This window comes from Chiroxiphia lanceolata, chromosome 3, assembly GCF_009829145.1.
Source record: "Chiroxiphia lanceolata isolate bChiLan1 chromosome 3, bChiLan1.pri, whole genome shotgun sequence".
NCBI lineage: Eukaryota > Metazoa > Chordata > Aves > Passeriformes > Pipridae > Chiroxiphia > Chiroxiphia lanceolata.
Window position 1 is genome coordinate 5,151,008 of NC_045639.1, and position 17,950 is coordinate 5,168,957.

Here is a 17,950-nt window from a genome sequence, read left to right on the forward strand (position 1 = left end):
TGCCCCTTCAGACCTCTGGGCAGCCCTGCCCTCAGGTGAAGACTCAAGCAGTGCAGACACCTGGGTCTGTACCAGACCACGGGAACACTGTGCCCAGTTTTGTGCTGTGATTCCCAGGTTTGGCTCTGGGAGCTGTAATCTCTGGGCTATGTTTAAAGCTCCAGGCCGTTTACACCTTTCTTTCCTTAGTGCAGTCAGTTACATTTTTACCAGCACCATCCCACTTGCATTCCTGCATTAGCCTGGCACTCCTCCAAAACTGAGCTGTCAGCCACAGAGAGCCCAACAGCTTGAGGCTTCAGACCTTGGAATAATTTTCTCTTGTGAACTTTATCTCTGAAGGCAGGAAATACTGTGAGTTTCTCTTATAGGATTTAGATCCTATTTATTTTGGATACGTTGCAGTACCCTAATACCAGAGCAGCATCTCTGCTCTTGAAGCCACACTGCTTTGAAACATCCAATATGATGTTCAGCTGCTGAAAAAGGATGGTTTGCTTCTTGCATCATGAGTTCTTACTGTGACTCTCAAAAAGCTCATGGAAAGCGGATCACCATGACAAAATAAATCAAGCATAAAAATCTAAATATATACACATGCAGTTCATGTACATTCACACTTGGGGTGACATATTAAGTACCCATACTTGTTACAGTCTGCTTCATACGTTTCCACAGTCTCCAGAGTCAAGTCATGCAGGTGTTTCAAACAGGATCTTCAGTTATTTTCATCTTGGGCTAAATTTCAGAATACACATGCTGGCTTTTCTAATGGGCATTTAATATGTGCTGTTCTACAAAATGAAAAAAGATAACTTACCCTGGGCCTTACTTAGGCCAAGACACACGTGTTTCCTTATTTTTGGCAACAGCAAAAGCACAAATTCTACAGAGAACCGGCAGCGGAACATCTTCTGCTGTGCCATGCCTGCATCATCCATTTAGTGTGACCAAGGAGAAAGAGAAGGGCCTGGGTGCTCTATTTTCCAAAGAGGAAAGCAATCCACCAAGGCAGAACAATGCAAGACTAACAATCCAGCCAATTCGCATAACAAAGTGCTAAAACTAAATAGCTACTGTACAAATGGCACTCCTTGCAGGGTAAATAATGAAGTACTTTATGCTAAAATGATGTTTTTCTCTTGTGACTCACCACACAGTCCCAGGGCTTTCATCACCCGCCTCTCCATGCTGTTGGACATGGCTCCAGCTGCGTGTCACCACTTCCCTGGCAGAAGAGATTTCACATCAAAAAACAATTTTTGTTGAATTTCCTAATGCTAGAGGTGATTTCCAAATGATTCAATGTCCAAACTCAGATAGGAACAAGACAAAGAGTCTCACTGCAGTTATCCCATACACGATTACTGACCCTGACAGGAGCACTGAGGGCTGGGCTGTGGCATCTGGAAATTAGGCACTAAGGGAAGTTGAGAGAAGAGAAATACAGAGGGCCTGGGTAGTCCCAGTGTTACTGCTGCTGCCTTCTAGAATGACTCAGGCTCCACTTGAACAGTTTTGAGCATTTTTCCCCATTCATTGACATTCTTCTGCTGTTAATAAACAGGTTTCTCCTTCCAGCCCGGACTGTGAACGATTATGTTTCCATTCAACTCTAACACAGCTCATTTATATTATTGTGCTACACAAACCCTGTGGGGACGGCTGTGTGGTTGGGTTATACACAGACCTCACCGCTCCACTTTTGCTGCGACTCTAATAAAATTTAGAGGGTAAAACAACTATTCATCGCTGCTTTCCGTAGCACGAGAAGGAGGTTTGTTAAGTAAGTCGGCAATAAGACAACAAAGGCCACGACACCCAACTCCTTCCCCGCGTGGCCGCCTCACTCCCGGCGGCTCGGGGCCGGTCCGTACCGAGCTGAGGGGACCCGACGGCGCTGAGGGGACCCCCACCGGCTGAGGGGATCTGGCGGAACTGAGGGGAGCGGTGGCGCCGAGAGGGGATCCGGTGGAACTGAGGGTACCCGCCGGAGACGAGGGGACCGAGAGGAGCGGCCGCGGCTGAGGGGACCCGCCGCCTCACGGCTGGCGCCCGCGCGACGCCGTTGCCAAGGAGACGGCCATGGCGGCCATGGCGGGCGCTGAGGCGGGCGGGGGTCCGGCCGCCCCCGGGCTCGCGGGGTCCCGCGGCTCCTCAGGTGAGTGCCCGGCGCTGCCGAGGGGCGAGGCCGCTGCCGGGCTTGACGGTGAGGGGGCGGCGGGGCGGGGGGTGCCGCCTCCCCAGCGCTGCGGAAAGGTTGTGACGGAGCCGGCGGGCTGCGAGGGCTGAGCGCAGCCTCGCAGGAGGGGGACCCGCGCAGCACAGAGCCGCTGTGCTTCACGTTTCTAAAGGAAATCCCCCTCCACTGGACATCGCCCCCACCTCATGCCCCGCAATTACCTCAGTCTGTGTGTCTACACGGCCACGCGAGCGAGTCCTTGGCACGTAACACCCTGTGGGTCAACTCCAGCTCTCCGGCATCCTCCCTTTCCAGCAGTTTCCCTCCCGTTAAAGCCAGTTCTCCTCCACAGGCCACCCGTTCCTCTGAGTCGCAGCCCGGGGAAAATCAACCAACGCCAGATTTATCCCTTACCTGGCTTCTGCAGGGCCCTGGGCAGAAGCGGCTGCTCACCCTGTTCCTCGCTCCTGGGTGCAGCAGCACCTCATTCCCAACTCCCCAGCAATCCAGGCTCTTGCCTGGAGCCCGGCTCTGCTCCTGGCTGAGGAGCCACCTCTCCTCAGCCCCTGTCCCACAGGTGTTGCTCATACACCTGATTGCCAGGTGCTGGCTGGCCCCAGGGCTGCTGGGCAATGTTACATCCCGGTTTGGATGAACACTGAGGGACTGGAAGTTGCAAGGCAAACTGGAGACAACAGGATGCACATCTTTTGGTCTAACCCAGCCATAACCTCGGGACTGCCTTCACAGAGCTCAGGACTGGGCCCTGTTTCCCACAGGGCTGGATCTGGGCTGAGATCCCCACACGATAAAAGAACCTGACGGGAAGCCCCAGCCACTCAGCCCTCAGCTATTCCTGAGCCCCAGGCAAAGCATTTCTGGAGAGTTAGCACCAACATTATCGGCTATTCATGATACTGGAATTCAGTTTTAGAAGAACTTTGCTGCATCATTCCCATTAAACATTAGTCACAGCCAAAAATCCAGTGCAATTATTCTTATGAAGCTGTAAATATAGTGTGGCAGTGTTACCATATTGGTTCCTTTTATACTAACATAGAGGGCTCATGCTTATCTCTGTGGCCAGCACGCAAAGGGATTAAATTTAGCAAGTGCTCAGCTATTTTCCCTCACTAGAGATAAAACACACGAAAATTTTGTTTACTGGTTTGTGAATAGTGATAATTAAAAGGATGTTTTCAACTTGAAATGTTGAAACTGAAAAATGCTGCAAAGTCTTAGGAAGGAGTCACAAGTGCTTCCAGCAGCAGTCGGGCACCAGGCTTTGAGAGAGCCTCAGAAAGTGAGAGCACTGGGCACCAGACCTTCCCTCTCTGTCAGTGTGCATGGACCACAGCTTGGAAAGCTTTGTGGGAAAAGAGCAATCTGAATAAAATTATTTTTTAAGTACTAGGTATAGAGGGAAAAGGATTAATCTGGATTTGAAATGAGTTCATGCTCTCATCCATAACGATGACACAAGCTGGCAGAATGAAGGTAGTGAGCCTATTGATGTTTGTCAACAGATAAAATTGTTGCTAAGCAGAACTCAAAGGCTTGGGATTTATGATTATGGCTTCATGAAGCCCTCCCCAGAGCAGGACTGTCTCAAAGCCACACTAATAATCCCTCAGTTTCCATAAAAACATCTATTACAGGTTAAGTGATAAAAAAATCTATGGAGTATGTATTGATGGTAGTATTTACCTAATGAAGATTTGCAAGATCTGTACTTACACTTACGCTTTAGACACCTGAATAATTTACTTGTAACTTCACCTGACTCTGGATAGAGTTTTCTATCCCACCCGTCTTACTTTGACTCTGCTACTGTAGACGCTTCTAATAAAACTTGATCCAGTCACTTTCCAGAAATACTGCAAAGAAATCTTAACTGTCACAGTTAAAATGTTACGGTTGTTTTCATGTAAATTGTTGGTTCTTAATGCTTTGAAGCAAAGACTTTAAACTGAGTAGGGTCTCACTGGTGGCTGAATTGTGATAACAACAGACTTCACTGCTGTGATAAAAATAATTTCACTTATGTTTATGAAAGTAATTTTATCCCTATGTGAAGTATTAAAATAATACTGTGATAAGCATCTCAAAAGCACCAGAAAAAAACTAATCAGGCTGAATTTGGACTAGAATTGTAATGGACTGTGCATTACCCTGTGAGCAAAAACAGAAGTGTGTGGGAAGTGTGAGGTGTGCTGTCAATCTCATGTCCTGCATGGGGCAGAGGTTGTAGGGAGCAAGTATTACTTATTTTCTTTCACTGATTTCACTTTGGAAAACACGGCATCCTGGGACATGCTGATTCTGGATGCTTTTACATCAGAGACTGAGTGTAACATTTGTGCAAGAGGTAGCACTGGCACTGTCCTGAATCTCAAAGTTAATCCATAAAACAAATCCAAATCCATATGCAGTGAATATTATATCCACTTGTGCCTTCATCGAATGCTACTAGCAGGTTTCTGCCAGCTGCAGTTCTGCTCGTGTTCTGTGGCATTACTAACCTACTTCCACGGAGAATGTAATTTCTTCAGTGTTTGCAGCTTCAGGGGGAGAAAGAAGGGAAGAAAAGGCAAGTTTTGGTCCTAATTGAGTTCCTGAAAAAACGTGTGAATTCCAGATGCAAATAATGAACAATAGTGGGAAGAAGGGGTCTAGTTCTTGGTAGTTCCTTAGTGCTGCAGGGTGGTGGGAAATGGGACAAGAACAAGAGAGAGCATTTAAGTTTGTCAGCTCCATCTAAGTATCTCTAAAAACATTTCTTTTCTGAATTCCAGTGGTGTAAGGACTGTAAGAGCCTTCCCTGCAGTACCTTCCTGCTGCTCCTCCTCACAGCCCCTGCAGCTTTTACACCACGACTTTCCCTGTGCTCAGAAGCCAGAAAAAAACCTTCCTGTATTGAAGATTTGCTCAGAAATAACTTCCTAACGCTTCAGGCTGTAAAAGCCAGGCTCTGTAGGGGACTCTGGTGTTCTCTTCTGTCAGGGCATTGCTCTGAAGTAGCCTCATTTCTCAGCTCTAAGCTTTAGGACTACAGTGCTGCTATAGCTGCAACTCTTGCCAGTAGAATAAAAATCTCTGCATTTATTCCTTTTCCCTGGATAAAATTCCACAAGAAGCACAACATGGTAGGGATGAAAATGAACAAACCACAGGTGACAGATTTAAGTTATTGCTACTTAATGATTTAATTGTGCAATGTAAGAATATACTTTGTGTACATGACCAGAATGAGGGTTGTGTAAGACCTAAACAGAAAACGAAACAAAATCCAACTATTAAGACACTGTTCCTCCACCTTTTTTTGTTGTGTGTTCTGTAAGAGTTTGGGAGGATGGGCTGACCCAAGGCTTGCTGAAGCTGATAGGAAGCTTCCCATCCACTTAGGCAAGCTTCAGAAATGGTCCTTATAATGCCTGACCCTTGCTTGACCCTCCAGCCACATGTGCTGGGAGTAGCTAAAAGAGGCTAAAAAAACCTAAAAAAAGCCCAAAAAAACCAAACCCAGAATTGAGGCAAACGCAAAGCTGTTTTCCAGCACTGCATTTTTCTCAAGAAGCAGGTGTTGCTTCACCTGGGGGAACTTTTTCCCAGCCAGTGCCCCACTGTCTGCATCTTTTTTTTTTCCCCAAGATTTTGCTGCAGAGAAATTCAACCTACTTTTTTAGGTATGTAGCCTGGCAGGAAGGTCATGCATCAGCTACCAAAAAAAAGGTGCTCAGGTACTGGTGAGGTGGTGTTAGTATCAATTTTAGTACCAGTTTTATGTTTCAGCAAGTACAGAGGACACTGTGTGATTTTTTTTCCCCTTTGAAAATGACAGATGATCAACATCCTCTTAGGCTTCCAAGTAATTGTAGATTATAACAGTTCCTAGAATGAAAAGCAGTTACTCTACAGTTCCTTAACTTAATTTTCTCCTGGAATGAGACTTCTTCAGAAGAGTTGGAAGACTAGAAAAATTAGCAAGGTGCTACATGGGTTTACATAGTCTCTCTATATGCTGTATACAATAAAAGATAATTAAATCAAAGCTTAGTGTTCTGTCAAGATAAAGTGGATATTTTCATGCTGTGAACATAGTTTGATTCCTGGTCTTACTGGCATGTAATTATAATCTCTCATCTCTGAGATTACATGTTCTCGTCTCTCCCCATGCAGAAACTACTTCCTTGAAAGAAGATGGGTTTCCATATTCCAGGATGTTACCAGTAGATAGAAGACTTCTAAATTTACAGATCTACAAACTTCTTCAGTGCGTTCACCAGAAAGACAAGAAGCAAATAGAAAAGCTGGTCCAGAAGGGATTCCCAAACCTCATTAATTACACGGAGCCTAAGGAAGGATATAGTGCCTTTCACTTGGCCTCCATGAAAAATGACATTGAAATGTGCCACTTCCTGCTGGAACAGGGAGCTCATCCCAACGTGCACGACACGATGGGACGCACTCCAGCCATGAGGGCAGCTGAGCTGGGCCATGAAGTGGTTTTGGAGTTATTAGCAAAAGCTGACGCAGACATGACTGCTGTGGATAACGAAGGGAAAGGTGAGTGAGAGGGAGCTTTGTCAGACCAGAAATACCATGAAACGATCTCTGAACTGTGTTACAGACTTACTGTGTACGTTGTGTCCCAGCTGTAGAGGAGCCCTGGTTGAGGGTAATCCTTACAGCCCAACAGAAGCCATTGGCCACAACAGCTTTGGTGGAAATGGAAATAACTCCCCCTGAACAGTGTAGGCCTTTAAATCACAGGTCTCCCCAGTACATAGCTGAGAGGTAACTTGTGATTGAGAATCACTTTCCTCCCATGACCTGTCAAATACTAAATTCTGGTTTACTCCCCCAGGTATTTTGTTTTACTGCCTTTTACCTACAAGGCGGCACTTCCACTGCCTGCACATTGCCCTGAAATACGGTGCAGATGTGAACAACTGTACCACTGAGGGGAGGTCTGTGCTGCTACAAGCCTGTGAGCAAGCTCATGAGATTAAAGAAATGTGTCTGGCTTTCTTGGAGAGAGGAGCAAGTCCCCATGCAAGAGACCCGGTATGAGTATTTCTGTAACTAAGAACATACACAGGAGTATAGAATAATAACCAGCTGACTGGAGTGTATGACCTTAAACCCTCACATTGAAATAATTAAGCAGTGAGAAGGGCTCAACTCTGTGGCCATGCCTATTCCCATTTTCTGTACCACCCTTCTTTTGGAGCAGAGGGATTTAAGTCTTCTGCTGGATCCACGTATCCTGATTTGGATTTTCTACAAATATTTCACAAAACCAAACTGGAACTGGGCCAGCTCTTAGGAGCTACAGTTCACTGTACTTCAGTGAAGCAGTGCTGATCTGTACTTTGCCTCATTGTGCCCTCAGGTTTTCAGAGTTCAAATAATATTCACTAAAAGGTGAGTCCAGCAGGAACAACCTGATGGGGAATCAAGGCAGGGATGAGACATTAGAAACCTACCTCTCTTTTGTATGTCTTAATGACTTACTTGTTTGGTTCCTTAATTTAACAAAAATCTGATGGACTGAAGCTCTGTGCTGTTGGTAAGTCTAGAAGCTGGAGCTTTCCCTTAATGTTATTCAAGGCTTTTCCTTTGGTTCTGGTTTTGCAGTATCCTGGTCATATAACAGGAATGGTTTGCTTGGCTGGCAAAGACAGATATTAGGGAAGAATGTTTGGTTCAATGGAACAAAATCCATGGATCACTGCTCTCTTTGCTCTTCTCTAGAGTGGCAAGTGTTGCTGTGGGCCAACATGATAATAGCAGGTTATCCCTCATCCAAGATGTGCTGTGTTTTTGGGAAGGTCACCAGATCTGCCACAGTCAGCCATTATAAAGAAAACAGATTCTGCTAAACACAAACATACATCATTATCTAGAAAAAGACAAATCATTAATGTATTTGAGCATGAACTTTTCCTCACAGAACAGTAGTGAAATTCCCTGATCGCTCTGCCTTCCCCATAGCACTCCTCCAGCCATAGCTCCATATTTCATAAGCTGAAGTGGTATTTTGTGTCAAATTTTGTAAATATGCATGAGAACATGCACACAGAATAAAGGATTCCTTAACCAAGGAATTGATTTTCACGGTCACTATTCAAGGCACTCAAGCTACCAATGTACTTGAGTTGCTGGGATTTGACTACTCATATCTTAGCAGCACCATGACTTGATTCTTAAAGCTTACCTGCAGTGCCTTTGAAACTATTAGACTTGTCTCCTTTTCCCAGTAATAGCTAAGAGGAGACTTCCAGTTTTATGCCACCTTGCAACAATCAGATCATATTGTTCCAGCCTGGACTCGCATGAGGAAGAAATGCTGAAGTGTTTTCTTGCTGCCTGGCAGGCCACGGGGCGCACGGCTGTGATGGAGGCTGCAAGGGAAGGTGCTGTCGAGGTGGTGCGCGCTCTGCTCGCCAGAGGAGCTGATGTGAACCTGTTTGACTTTGAGAGACACAGTGCTGCACATTTTGCAGCCAAAGGAGGCTTTTTTGAGGTATCATCATTTGTGGTGTTAAAGCAAAGTCTTGGGGGTGGGGGGGTTGAGTCCAGTATCTCAGCTGATCAAAGCATAATAATCAGCAATCAAAAGCAGCTTCTTTTTAAGTACCAAAGGAATCCAGCAGTGATAGATAGGCCAGACAGTGGCTTACAGTGAGCTGGCAGGAATGGAGATTGTCCTTGGAGTCTACAACTGCCCAGGGTTTTTGTTTCCTTGGTTAAATAGGCATAATACTATAGAAAACATTAATGTTACATGTGCATCGATCAGCTGGACATGGGATAGAACTTTGCTGTGTAAAATGGGAATATATGATATTGCATTTATTTGTAAATCAATCTCACGTTTTCCCACCTTAACAAACAGACAAGATTTTTGGTGGTACTTTGTTTTTCTAGATTCTGAAGTCTATTTCAGCTTATAATGGAGACTTGAAACTTATTGCTATGAATGGGAACACGCCGCTTCACTACGCTGCAGAGGGAGGATTTGCAGATTGCTGCAAGTATATAGGACAAAGAGGTACATTAAAAATAAGTTACTTTGCAACTATCATCTATATTCTATTTCTGTGCTAAAGGAAAGGTTTCATTTGGGCATCTCTGAAGGACTTGTTGCTCGGGTGCCACGTGGCAAATGTGGTTCTCATTAAGAAGTGCCTGACAGAGGCTGCTATCTCATGTGGGTGAGAAAACATTTCTCAAAGAAAGCAGCAGAAACATCAGGGGGTTGTATAACTTCATATTGGACAGTATGAAGTAATTGGTTTTAGATGTATTGCATTGAAATTTCCAATAGAAAATAAATTTTTGCTTTGCTGACAATTTAAAACAAAAATCTCTGTGTAATCAGGAGGAAAACTCCATGCCCGTGGGTATCGAAACAAACTCCAAAGCAGCTGTGATCCCTTCCTGACTTAATCAGATGATCATAGCACTTCCAGCTTTGATTCAAGAGGACCATGAAAAATCCTGTGTTCTGTTCCTGTGATTGCCAAATTGTAATGTTGGGGTATAGAACACTGAGTGATATTTTCATCTTTGTTTGTTTCTTCTTAACCTTGCTTACCACTCTAAGTAAAAATGTAAAGGTTCCACTGAACTGCTGCCTTTCTATACATATTCATGAGTGCATGGATAAACAGAGCATGGGTTGCTCAGTGCTTCTCCCATTGGGAAAAAAGTATGGACGTGTGGCTGACCTTCCAGTCTGGGATCAATGATGTGGTTCCACCTACTATGGCTACTTACAGTTAAAACAGTATAAAATTGCAGACCTGTGGCACTGAGTTGCCTGTACATCACAAGTTTCTTACATGACATAATTAGGAATTCCACTCCACCATCAGCTAAATCGTGTCCATATTTTAGGCTGTGATCCTACATGGAGAAACCTGTTACATCTGACCCCGAGAGAGGCTGCCAAGAGCGGCGGTTTTAAGGCAGCAGTAACAGTTTTGCGTAAAATTGAAAAAGGCTTTAAAAAAAACTTATCCCCCGAGGAAGAGGCCTCTGCCTGGCACCTGAAGCTCTACGACTGGTCCTTGGAGCACGAGGATTCCCTCCGCAAGGAGTTTGAGGCTCTCCTCCAAGAAGATGGGATGGTGACCAGAGCTGACTTTGTATCCGTAATTCAGAAGCAGTGGAGCTTCGTGGGCGCTGAAGAAATAGAAAATATTGCTAAAATGCATGAAGTGCAGCCTGACAGGATCAACCTCGACGAGTTTTTTAAAGGCTCCAAATACCTGGACAAAAACTTTCTCATGTCGTCCTTCGGGCCCAAAGCGAAGAAGCAGAAAAAGGGGGCGAAAGCAAAAGGCAAAAAAGGCCTCCCTGTGCCGGTCTGTGTCATTCCAAAGAGGGAATATCCGCGTGGGGAAGAGGGCTTGCCTGTGTACCTGGTTGAGGCTTTTCCAAACATTCCTGATGAGGAGAGATTTAAGCGGGACCACCCCTCTGCCCACCCCGTGCACGACGACCGTGTCTGGTACCTAGAGGAGCCAAGGAAAACGTACATGGATATTAACTACCTCGTCAGAGCAGGAGACATCGTGTCCCTGCAGAAGGCATTTGAGGAGGGTGTGCCAGTTGACATAAAAGATAAATATTACAAAACACCTTTGATGGTTGCGTGTGCAAGTGGGAACATGGTCCTTGTGGAGCTTCTTCTGGAAAAGGGGTAAGATGATTTCAGTTTAATTGCTATATTGGAAAGGTTTTAAAAAGCATATATTTCCAGTATGCAACAGGTTTGGTTTTTTGCTTATATAACGTTTAATATTAAAGTTAGTTCCCTAAGATCCCCATTCACAGAAGTTTAGTGTATTACTTTTCACCTTTTACTAACAGGGAAGTGGAAGCACCCAAGAGGTAAGTTCCCCAGGCCTGAAACTTTCAGTGTCTGGGCTGTTGACCTTTGGTCAGCTGCAGAGTTCTGTTGGAACTGCTGTTAGTTCATGCCTGTGTCTCAAGCAGTGCATCCTCAAAGCTGAACACTCAAAACTGGGTGAATGATTCTGGGGAAATCTGGCTGAAGTGACTTGCCTGAAATCATCAGGGTGACCCCGGACTTCCCTGTTCCACGTGCCAGGGCCTTTGCATGCAGATGTTTTAGGCCTTATAATCACTTTCCTCTGCAGCTGAGGCAGCAGGGTTTACACCAGAAGCCTGTGCTGCTATTTAGTCTGTTCCTCACTTTGGAAGTGCTTCAGCAATTTTGTGCCTACAGATACACTTGGAAAAAATCTCAATGATGGCTTAAAAATGAAAGCAATTTCAGAAAGATTCAGTCATACTTGTGTAATAGCATAATCTCTTCTTAATGTCACACTGCTGTAGCCCTACAGTCATTCACATAAATGCTTAAATGAACATTTTTCAAAGATATTTATGTTAACTTTGTTCTTTACCCATAGATAGAGTTATTTTTAACATTAATATCTCAGGGTAAGTGACTGTGGTTGTTGCTCTGGTTCCTGCAAACATTAACAGCACGTGGATCTTTACACACCCTGGTAATTACACTGACATTCCTGGAGCATATGGAAAGTTGTGTAATGTGTATATTCAGGTTTTCCAAAGATAGAGATGTAAGAGCTACCAAATTAATCTACCAAATTAATCTCTACTACTTTTAGCAAGCCTCACTAGACAGCACTGGAGTCACATCATATTTGACAGTGAGACCTAGAAACGTAATAGCTTAGCTTAAAAAAATAGTACCACTTCTGAGATTTATAAATTGACAGAAATGAAAATGGAGAGGAAAATTACCAGTAGTGTTTTGCTTTGCATCTCTCAGCATCATGGACTTTTGGTTTGCCATGGGCATTCAAATCCTTTTTACAGTATAACCTTTTCAGTACAGTATCACAAACACATACAGAGTAGAAAACAAAACATATTTTTCCAGAACTATAGAAAATTCCAAGGTTTAAACACAAATTGGTGGCATCTACTTTCTATCTTGCTCCAGAAAGACTCAGAAGTAAATGAAATTTGGGCTAAAGGTAAACTCAGTGCTTGATCAGAAAAAACACTGAAGAATTTTTAAGTCAGTGCTGCCTGTTCCCATTGATCAGTTTGTTTCTGAAAGAATGAAGTTAGAAAAAAAGGATTCAGGGGCAGACAGAGTCTGAATACAGGCATGGAGGTTGGGCTGAGAGAGAAAGTGGAATAACTGGAACAGCTTATCTTAATGAGGAATAGAAAGGAAAGGGAAACTGCATACAAATAAACCATAACAGCTCAGCAATAGAAAGATAACAAAGGTAAAAGTCAGGGGTTGGGGGAATTTTCTGTGATAAGATCTCACCAGAGGTAGAATTCTGAAAGAGATTAAAAATTTAAACAAGGAAAGAAGAACAGATGAATCTGTGCTTTTCTCTAGACTTCAATATTAATCACCTGACCTGAAGAGCAAAAAGCTATCCCTGGAAGCAGCTTCCCCTATAATTTTTCTTCCCTCTCCCTTCCTCCCTGTCTTTTGGGAAGACAGCAGCTTTTTGACCACAGAGTAAGTGGGACAGTGACCCCAACTCAGTTCAGGACCTATAGGGCTGTTAATGCTTTTCCTCTTCATCCCTTCATCAATTCATCCCAGCATATTGCAAATATCTCCCCTGAACTGACCCTTGCATCCTCCAGAACATCCCAATTTTAATTTGGGAGCAGAAACAGATCTAGTACAGTGACCCAGTAGCTGAGAAAGTTTTCAATGCTCAGATTTCTGAGGCAGAGCTTCTGTAACTCATTTGTGAGAGGGAGAAGCCAGTGAACAGAAATGAAGCAGGCAGAGGGCAGCAACACAGAAAGGAAAGGGAGAGCTGAACGTCTTGTGCAGACGAACTCGACACATCCACACATTAGGCAGCGTTGCCACATTTTGTAGCACCTGTTCTTGGCCCAGAAACACACTTTTTTGAATTCCTTAATCTGCTCTCTGCCATTCCCAGTGAAGCTGGAGCACAAACACTAGCAGCATGTTACAGGACTGAGGTGTCTGAATGCCTGTTGTTTTTCCTGCCCCTGTGAAAACCTCCACATAGAGGACACTGTGTTGGCTTGGAGTGGGACACGGTCACACCCAGACACACTCCTACAATTAATATTCCATGAGAAGCTCTATATCAGAGACCCAAATGGTTTCAGAGTAGCAATATGAACACAGCCATTGACATGGAATATGCCATGGTAGTGGGTAGTTCCCATGGATTGTCCTTGGAGCTGGGGATGTTAATTTAGCCATTAGACAGCTTCACCTGCCACAACTGCTCTTACTCATTTGCAGGGCTGATGTAAACATGACAGACAATTTCCTGTGGACTCCTCTGCATCATGCTTGCTCTAATGGACACCTGGATATTGCTGAGCTGCTGGTGAAGGCTGGAGCAGCAGTGGATGCCCTTGGAATAGGCAACACCACCCCACTGATGAGAGCCATCGAGGCCTGCAGGCTGGACATCGTCTACTTTTTAATCACTGCAGGTGCCAACATCCAAATTACAAACAGCAATGGTAAATATCAATGTCTCCAAAAAAGGCTGTTTCTGTATTAAAAACACTGAGTTCTTGGAACACTTTGTATGAGCATTCTGAATTTAGGGTTGCTATCAGGATCAGGATGAAAGTAACGGGTTCAATTAGTTTTCTACAATGTGGAATCACTGTTGTAAATAGTCAGCTTTCCTGGGTTTTATGCATCTAGAAAATAAAGTAACATAATTAATTACACAATTAAGGAGTCTGTTGCTCTTCAGAAGATACATACAGAGTTATAAGTGGCTTTAATGAAAACATTCTATCTAATTATTATTATTATTTGAGGGAAAATTAGATTTCAGTTGTGGCCAGTGTATACTCTGCCACCCATTTAAGTGATTTATTTTTAGGCATAGACAGCTCTGGTTAAAAAAATTCCCTGCTGCTCTACATAAATATTACTCCCTGAAAAAACAAATCTGAACTGTTACTGAAATGTTGCCTCCTCACAGCAGATCCCTCATTCAGTGTCATTTCCCCTGTTTCCACAGCACTTTAAACAGTTAACATGCATCCCATTTGCAGCTCTTGCTCCAGCATAGGAAGAAACATTGCCCCACAATGAGACTTCTCTTGCCAAAATGCCTACTAGGTGAAACCCTGCTAGTAGAAGGGATGTATATTCCTTATTTCTTGTACCATGTGGAGTTCTGAGTCACACAGCAGTTCACTCTCACAGTAGTTTACAGTCACAGAATCTCATAGATCCAGGAGAGGCTTTTTTTCCCTTTATTAAGCACTGAAGGTGTTCAGTGCCATTTAAACCATGGGGCTTTCCCTTGCCAGGTCCAGGAAGAAGGATAGCTACAATAACTTGGTCTGCATCCCTATCCTTGTGCTGTGCCAGCCATTTCCTAGTGCTAAATGATCTCAGAGATCAAAATGACAACTTGCAGGACCAGTATATTAAGCTGCAAATGTCAGGACATTAAGAACAAAGCAACCACTCCAAGAATTCCTGCAATATTGGGTTTCAAGGCTCGTTTCTGCAAGGTCTTACTTCTGCAAGTAATGCTGATGACTGCTGGCCCTCACACCAATGTCAGGCACGCTGCTGGCACATGGAATTAATAAAATAATTAATAAAATAGTATCCAAATTAAATTCAGTTGACTGTACTGTCATTATGAAATTGCAATAACAAGTGCTAATGTTAATTTTCATGGTTTATATGGGTATTTATGTTTTTAAATACAGGAAAGAATGCTCTTGATATTGCCAAAGTATTTGACAATGCTAAAATAATTGACCTGCTCCAAAATCTTATGGATAATTTGGCAGAACCAGAAGAAGAAGCAAAGACAGCAAAAGGTGGGAAGCCAAAGTCATCAGAGAAAAAAGAGGTATGAGACATAGTAACAAAGACTGATTTGCTAATAGTTAATAGAGTGCTTCTGTCTTTCTTTGCCATCCATTTATCTCTAAAGCTATAGATCAGGCTGCTTTCTTAAATTATTTTCAGATGCCAGTACTTGTTCTTGTCAGTACTAGTACTTGTTCATCAATTAAAATTTTGTCTTGCTAATTATACAAATTTCATGACTTCCCCAGACCCACATAAGAATTATTCCCCATAGCACTGACAGGACACAGAAAGATAGTTCCTGTTCTTTTTCCCTCCTCCTGAAGTTTATGATTATCCAGCTCTGTTGTGGTAAACACTGAACAACTGGTAACCATAATGTCTTAAAGGAAGCACCTGTTTCTTCTCAAGATAAGAGCAAGGCCCTTCAAATCGATAAAACGGTCTTTTCATTCTGCTAATGGAATTCATTGAGGTGATATCAGGCGTTTTGACTTCCCATTTCAACTGTAGACCTGAGTCCTGTTTCTCAAATCCCACACTGACATTTGCCTGTTGTATTTCTGGGTGCTTTTCCTGCACTCCCCAGGGATCCTCAAATACCTCAGCACTGTCCTGGTTCCCAAGCTAAGCCTCCATGACCACATCCTCGTTGTCTTATTGGGGATGGGACCTTCCTGATTTACCTGTGGTACTTGTTAGTCAGACCCGGATGTTATTTGGGCAGAAAATGCAATTGTATCTGCATGGCTGGACGTGTCCTTCAGCAGTCCTACCCTGGACAGTGCAATGAATATGTCCCAGAATGCTAAATGTTGGTTTGCCCCTTTCAGAGTGTTTTGAATGCCAGGGACAGCACAGGACTTTCACAGGCAGGAGGAAGACCCTGAGGGTTGTTTATTTATCACCTGGCAGAGGATGGAGTCACCAGCAGTAGGAGATGACTGTCTTGTGTGTCATAAAGAGCAGTTAATGGTTTAGTGCCCAAAGAGGAGAAGAATCCTTTACTTTTCAAAAGGTTTGCCCTCGCAGTTTTTGGTTTTAAAAAATAATATCAGCTTTAAGAGAAATAGATTCTGAACAGATAAAGAAAAGTACACTCACGGTAAGGAGATTGCAGAAGAGCTTCAGAAGATGCAGGATGTGTGTCTGGCTTCTGAGCACAATGTGTTGGTATAGCTGATAACTTCTCTTCCAGTCTCCAGAGGTATCTCTGCCAGCTGTAGCAAAACCTGTTCCTGAACTGACACTGCGTTCCCGAAAGGCCAGTGCTCGGAAACCTCTGGTAACAAAAGAGAGGAACAAAGATGACATCAGCTTCAAACCCAGAAAGGTAAGTACAGTAGCAAAACAAGAGGGCAGTTTCACATTAATTTAAAGGTAGACCTTGCTGAGATCAAAATCCAGAACAATCCATGACTTCACAATGAAATGACTTCACAATTCAACTGTCTTAGAGATGATGTGCCACAGGCTGGGGAGGTGGCCACAAAACAAAGGTAAACTAAAGAGTTCATGGATATGTATTATATAAATACACATATATTTATATGAAACAAATTATTGTGGAAATCAAGCTCTTATCAGATTTTAAAACAGGGTTAAAGTGGACTCACAGTAAAATACAAATGAAACTACATTTGTGGTATGGATTTTCACACTCCTACTTTTAAAGGATAGGAGTCTGTGCATAGGTCGAGCACCAACTTCTTGATTAGTTATCACATTATCACAACTTGCCTTCTTGATTAGTTATCACATGAATTATGTCAGTGACAGTTGCTGAACTGGATGGATCACAGTACACTAAACACTTACTTCCTAGAGTCAGAATACTGGAAATATGACACCTCTGTCAGGGACTTGTTAATACTCACAAATAACTGAGAAAAAGATGATCGTAGAGAAGTTTGGTTTTAATATATTTTTTTCTCCTTCAAAAGGAAAAGAAAACCATTTCTGGCTGAGGAGTTTGTTTGGAGTTTGTTTATCATTTCCCTAACCCTGATTTGTGCTGGTTTCTGCCATGGTCTCAGGGGACTGAGGCTGCATTGCCTGTGACCCTATGGCTAATTACTATTTTTCACTCTGAGGATTGTGGGCCTGAGTCAGTAATTTTAAATAATTACCTTGAGATCTTTCCCACATTATCTGTAATGTGAGCCCATGGCATGTTATAGATTGGAAGTGACAACAAGAGAATGCCCTGCTTATTCATACACAAATTGTTGTCACATCTTCTGCTGGGAGGCCACACTGGTTCTCTTCTATGTCTCAGAATGCAAAGGAATGCTAGAATATGGCTCAGTTTGGCTCACAGTACCTTCTTACTGTTTCTGTTGCAGAATTCACATCTCAATTAACTACAAATATCTTTATTTTGTAGCTGTGGAGCCCTGATGCTGCAACAATGGAACTTGTAAGAAAGCAAGAATTCCTCCGTGAACGTGCTGCTATTTGTGGTCACTTAGAAGGCTTTACAACCCTCTTTAATAGAAAATTTAAGGATTAAGCCCACCAGCTGGAAGAACCTATTTCAGCATGTATTTTTAGGAGACAAAGATCTAAAAGGCTACTCCTCTGCAGGGAAGGAATCATGCAGTGCTCAGGAAATATGTCTCGGTTACGATAAAAGAAAATCATATCAAGGTTTTCCTCTATAGAATATGTTGCTTACACACGATCTTTTGTTAAGGGCTTAGTCTGGTAAAAGGTTTATCATCATGTGATTCCAAGTCTTGGAGTTAGCTCAGCATACTCCATGGAATAGCTGCTGTTGTGACACACGTGTCCTTTGTAAAGGTCTGGCTTTATAAGGCTATTTTCTATCCCAGCGTAAAACTTCTTCCTGGAAGATACATTACCCTTTTACTTTAAATATATAGGTATGA

At 43.3% G+C, this 17,950-nt stretch overlaps 2 protein-coding genes across 5 annotated transcripts in view; one reads left to right on the forward strand and one right to left on the reverse strand.

Moving 5' to 3' along the window:
* Positions 1 to 17,950, reverse strand: part of PAK5 (p21 (RAC1) activated kinase 5) — a 199,506-nt gene that overhangs the window by 159,972 nt on the left and 21,584 nt on the right. For 2 of the 4 annotated variants that reach the window (XM_032682856.1, XM_032682857.1), the window contains 2 exons: positions 16,164 to 16,339; positions 1,154 to 1,228 (listed from right to left, as the gene is read on the reverse strand). In XM_032682856.1, the coding sequence (XP_032538747.1) occupies positions 1,154 to 1,202 (49 nt within the window). In that variant the 5' untranslated portion in view covers positions 1,203 to 1,228; positions 16,164 to 16,339. Of the gene's footprint in view, positions 1 to 1,153; positions 1,229 to 1,877; positions 2,047 to 16,163; positions 16,340 to 17,950 lie in introns of those variants that run through there. The other 2 variants (XM_032682858.1, XM_032682854.1) reach the window with 1 other exon arrangement.
* ANKEF1 (ankyrin repeat and EF-hand domain containing 1) lies at positions 2,085 to 17,724 on the forward strand. Its single transcript, XM_032682853.1, has 10 exons — positions 2,085 to 2,161; positions 6,362 to 6,748; positions 7,050 to 7,249; positions 8,562 to 8,711; positions 9,116 to 9,239; positions 10,088 to 10,895; positions 13,506 to 13,732; positions 14,954 to 15,099; positions 16,258 to 16,392; positions 17,446 to 17,724. The coding sequence occupies exons 1-10, from the start codon at positions 2,086 to 2,088 to the stop codon at positions 17,569 to 17,571; spliced, it is 2,379 nt and encodes a 792-aa protein (XP_032538744.1). The 5' UTR covers position 2,085; the 3' UTR covers positions 17,572 to 17,724.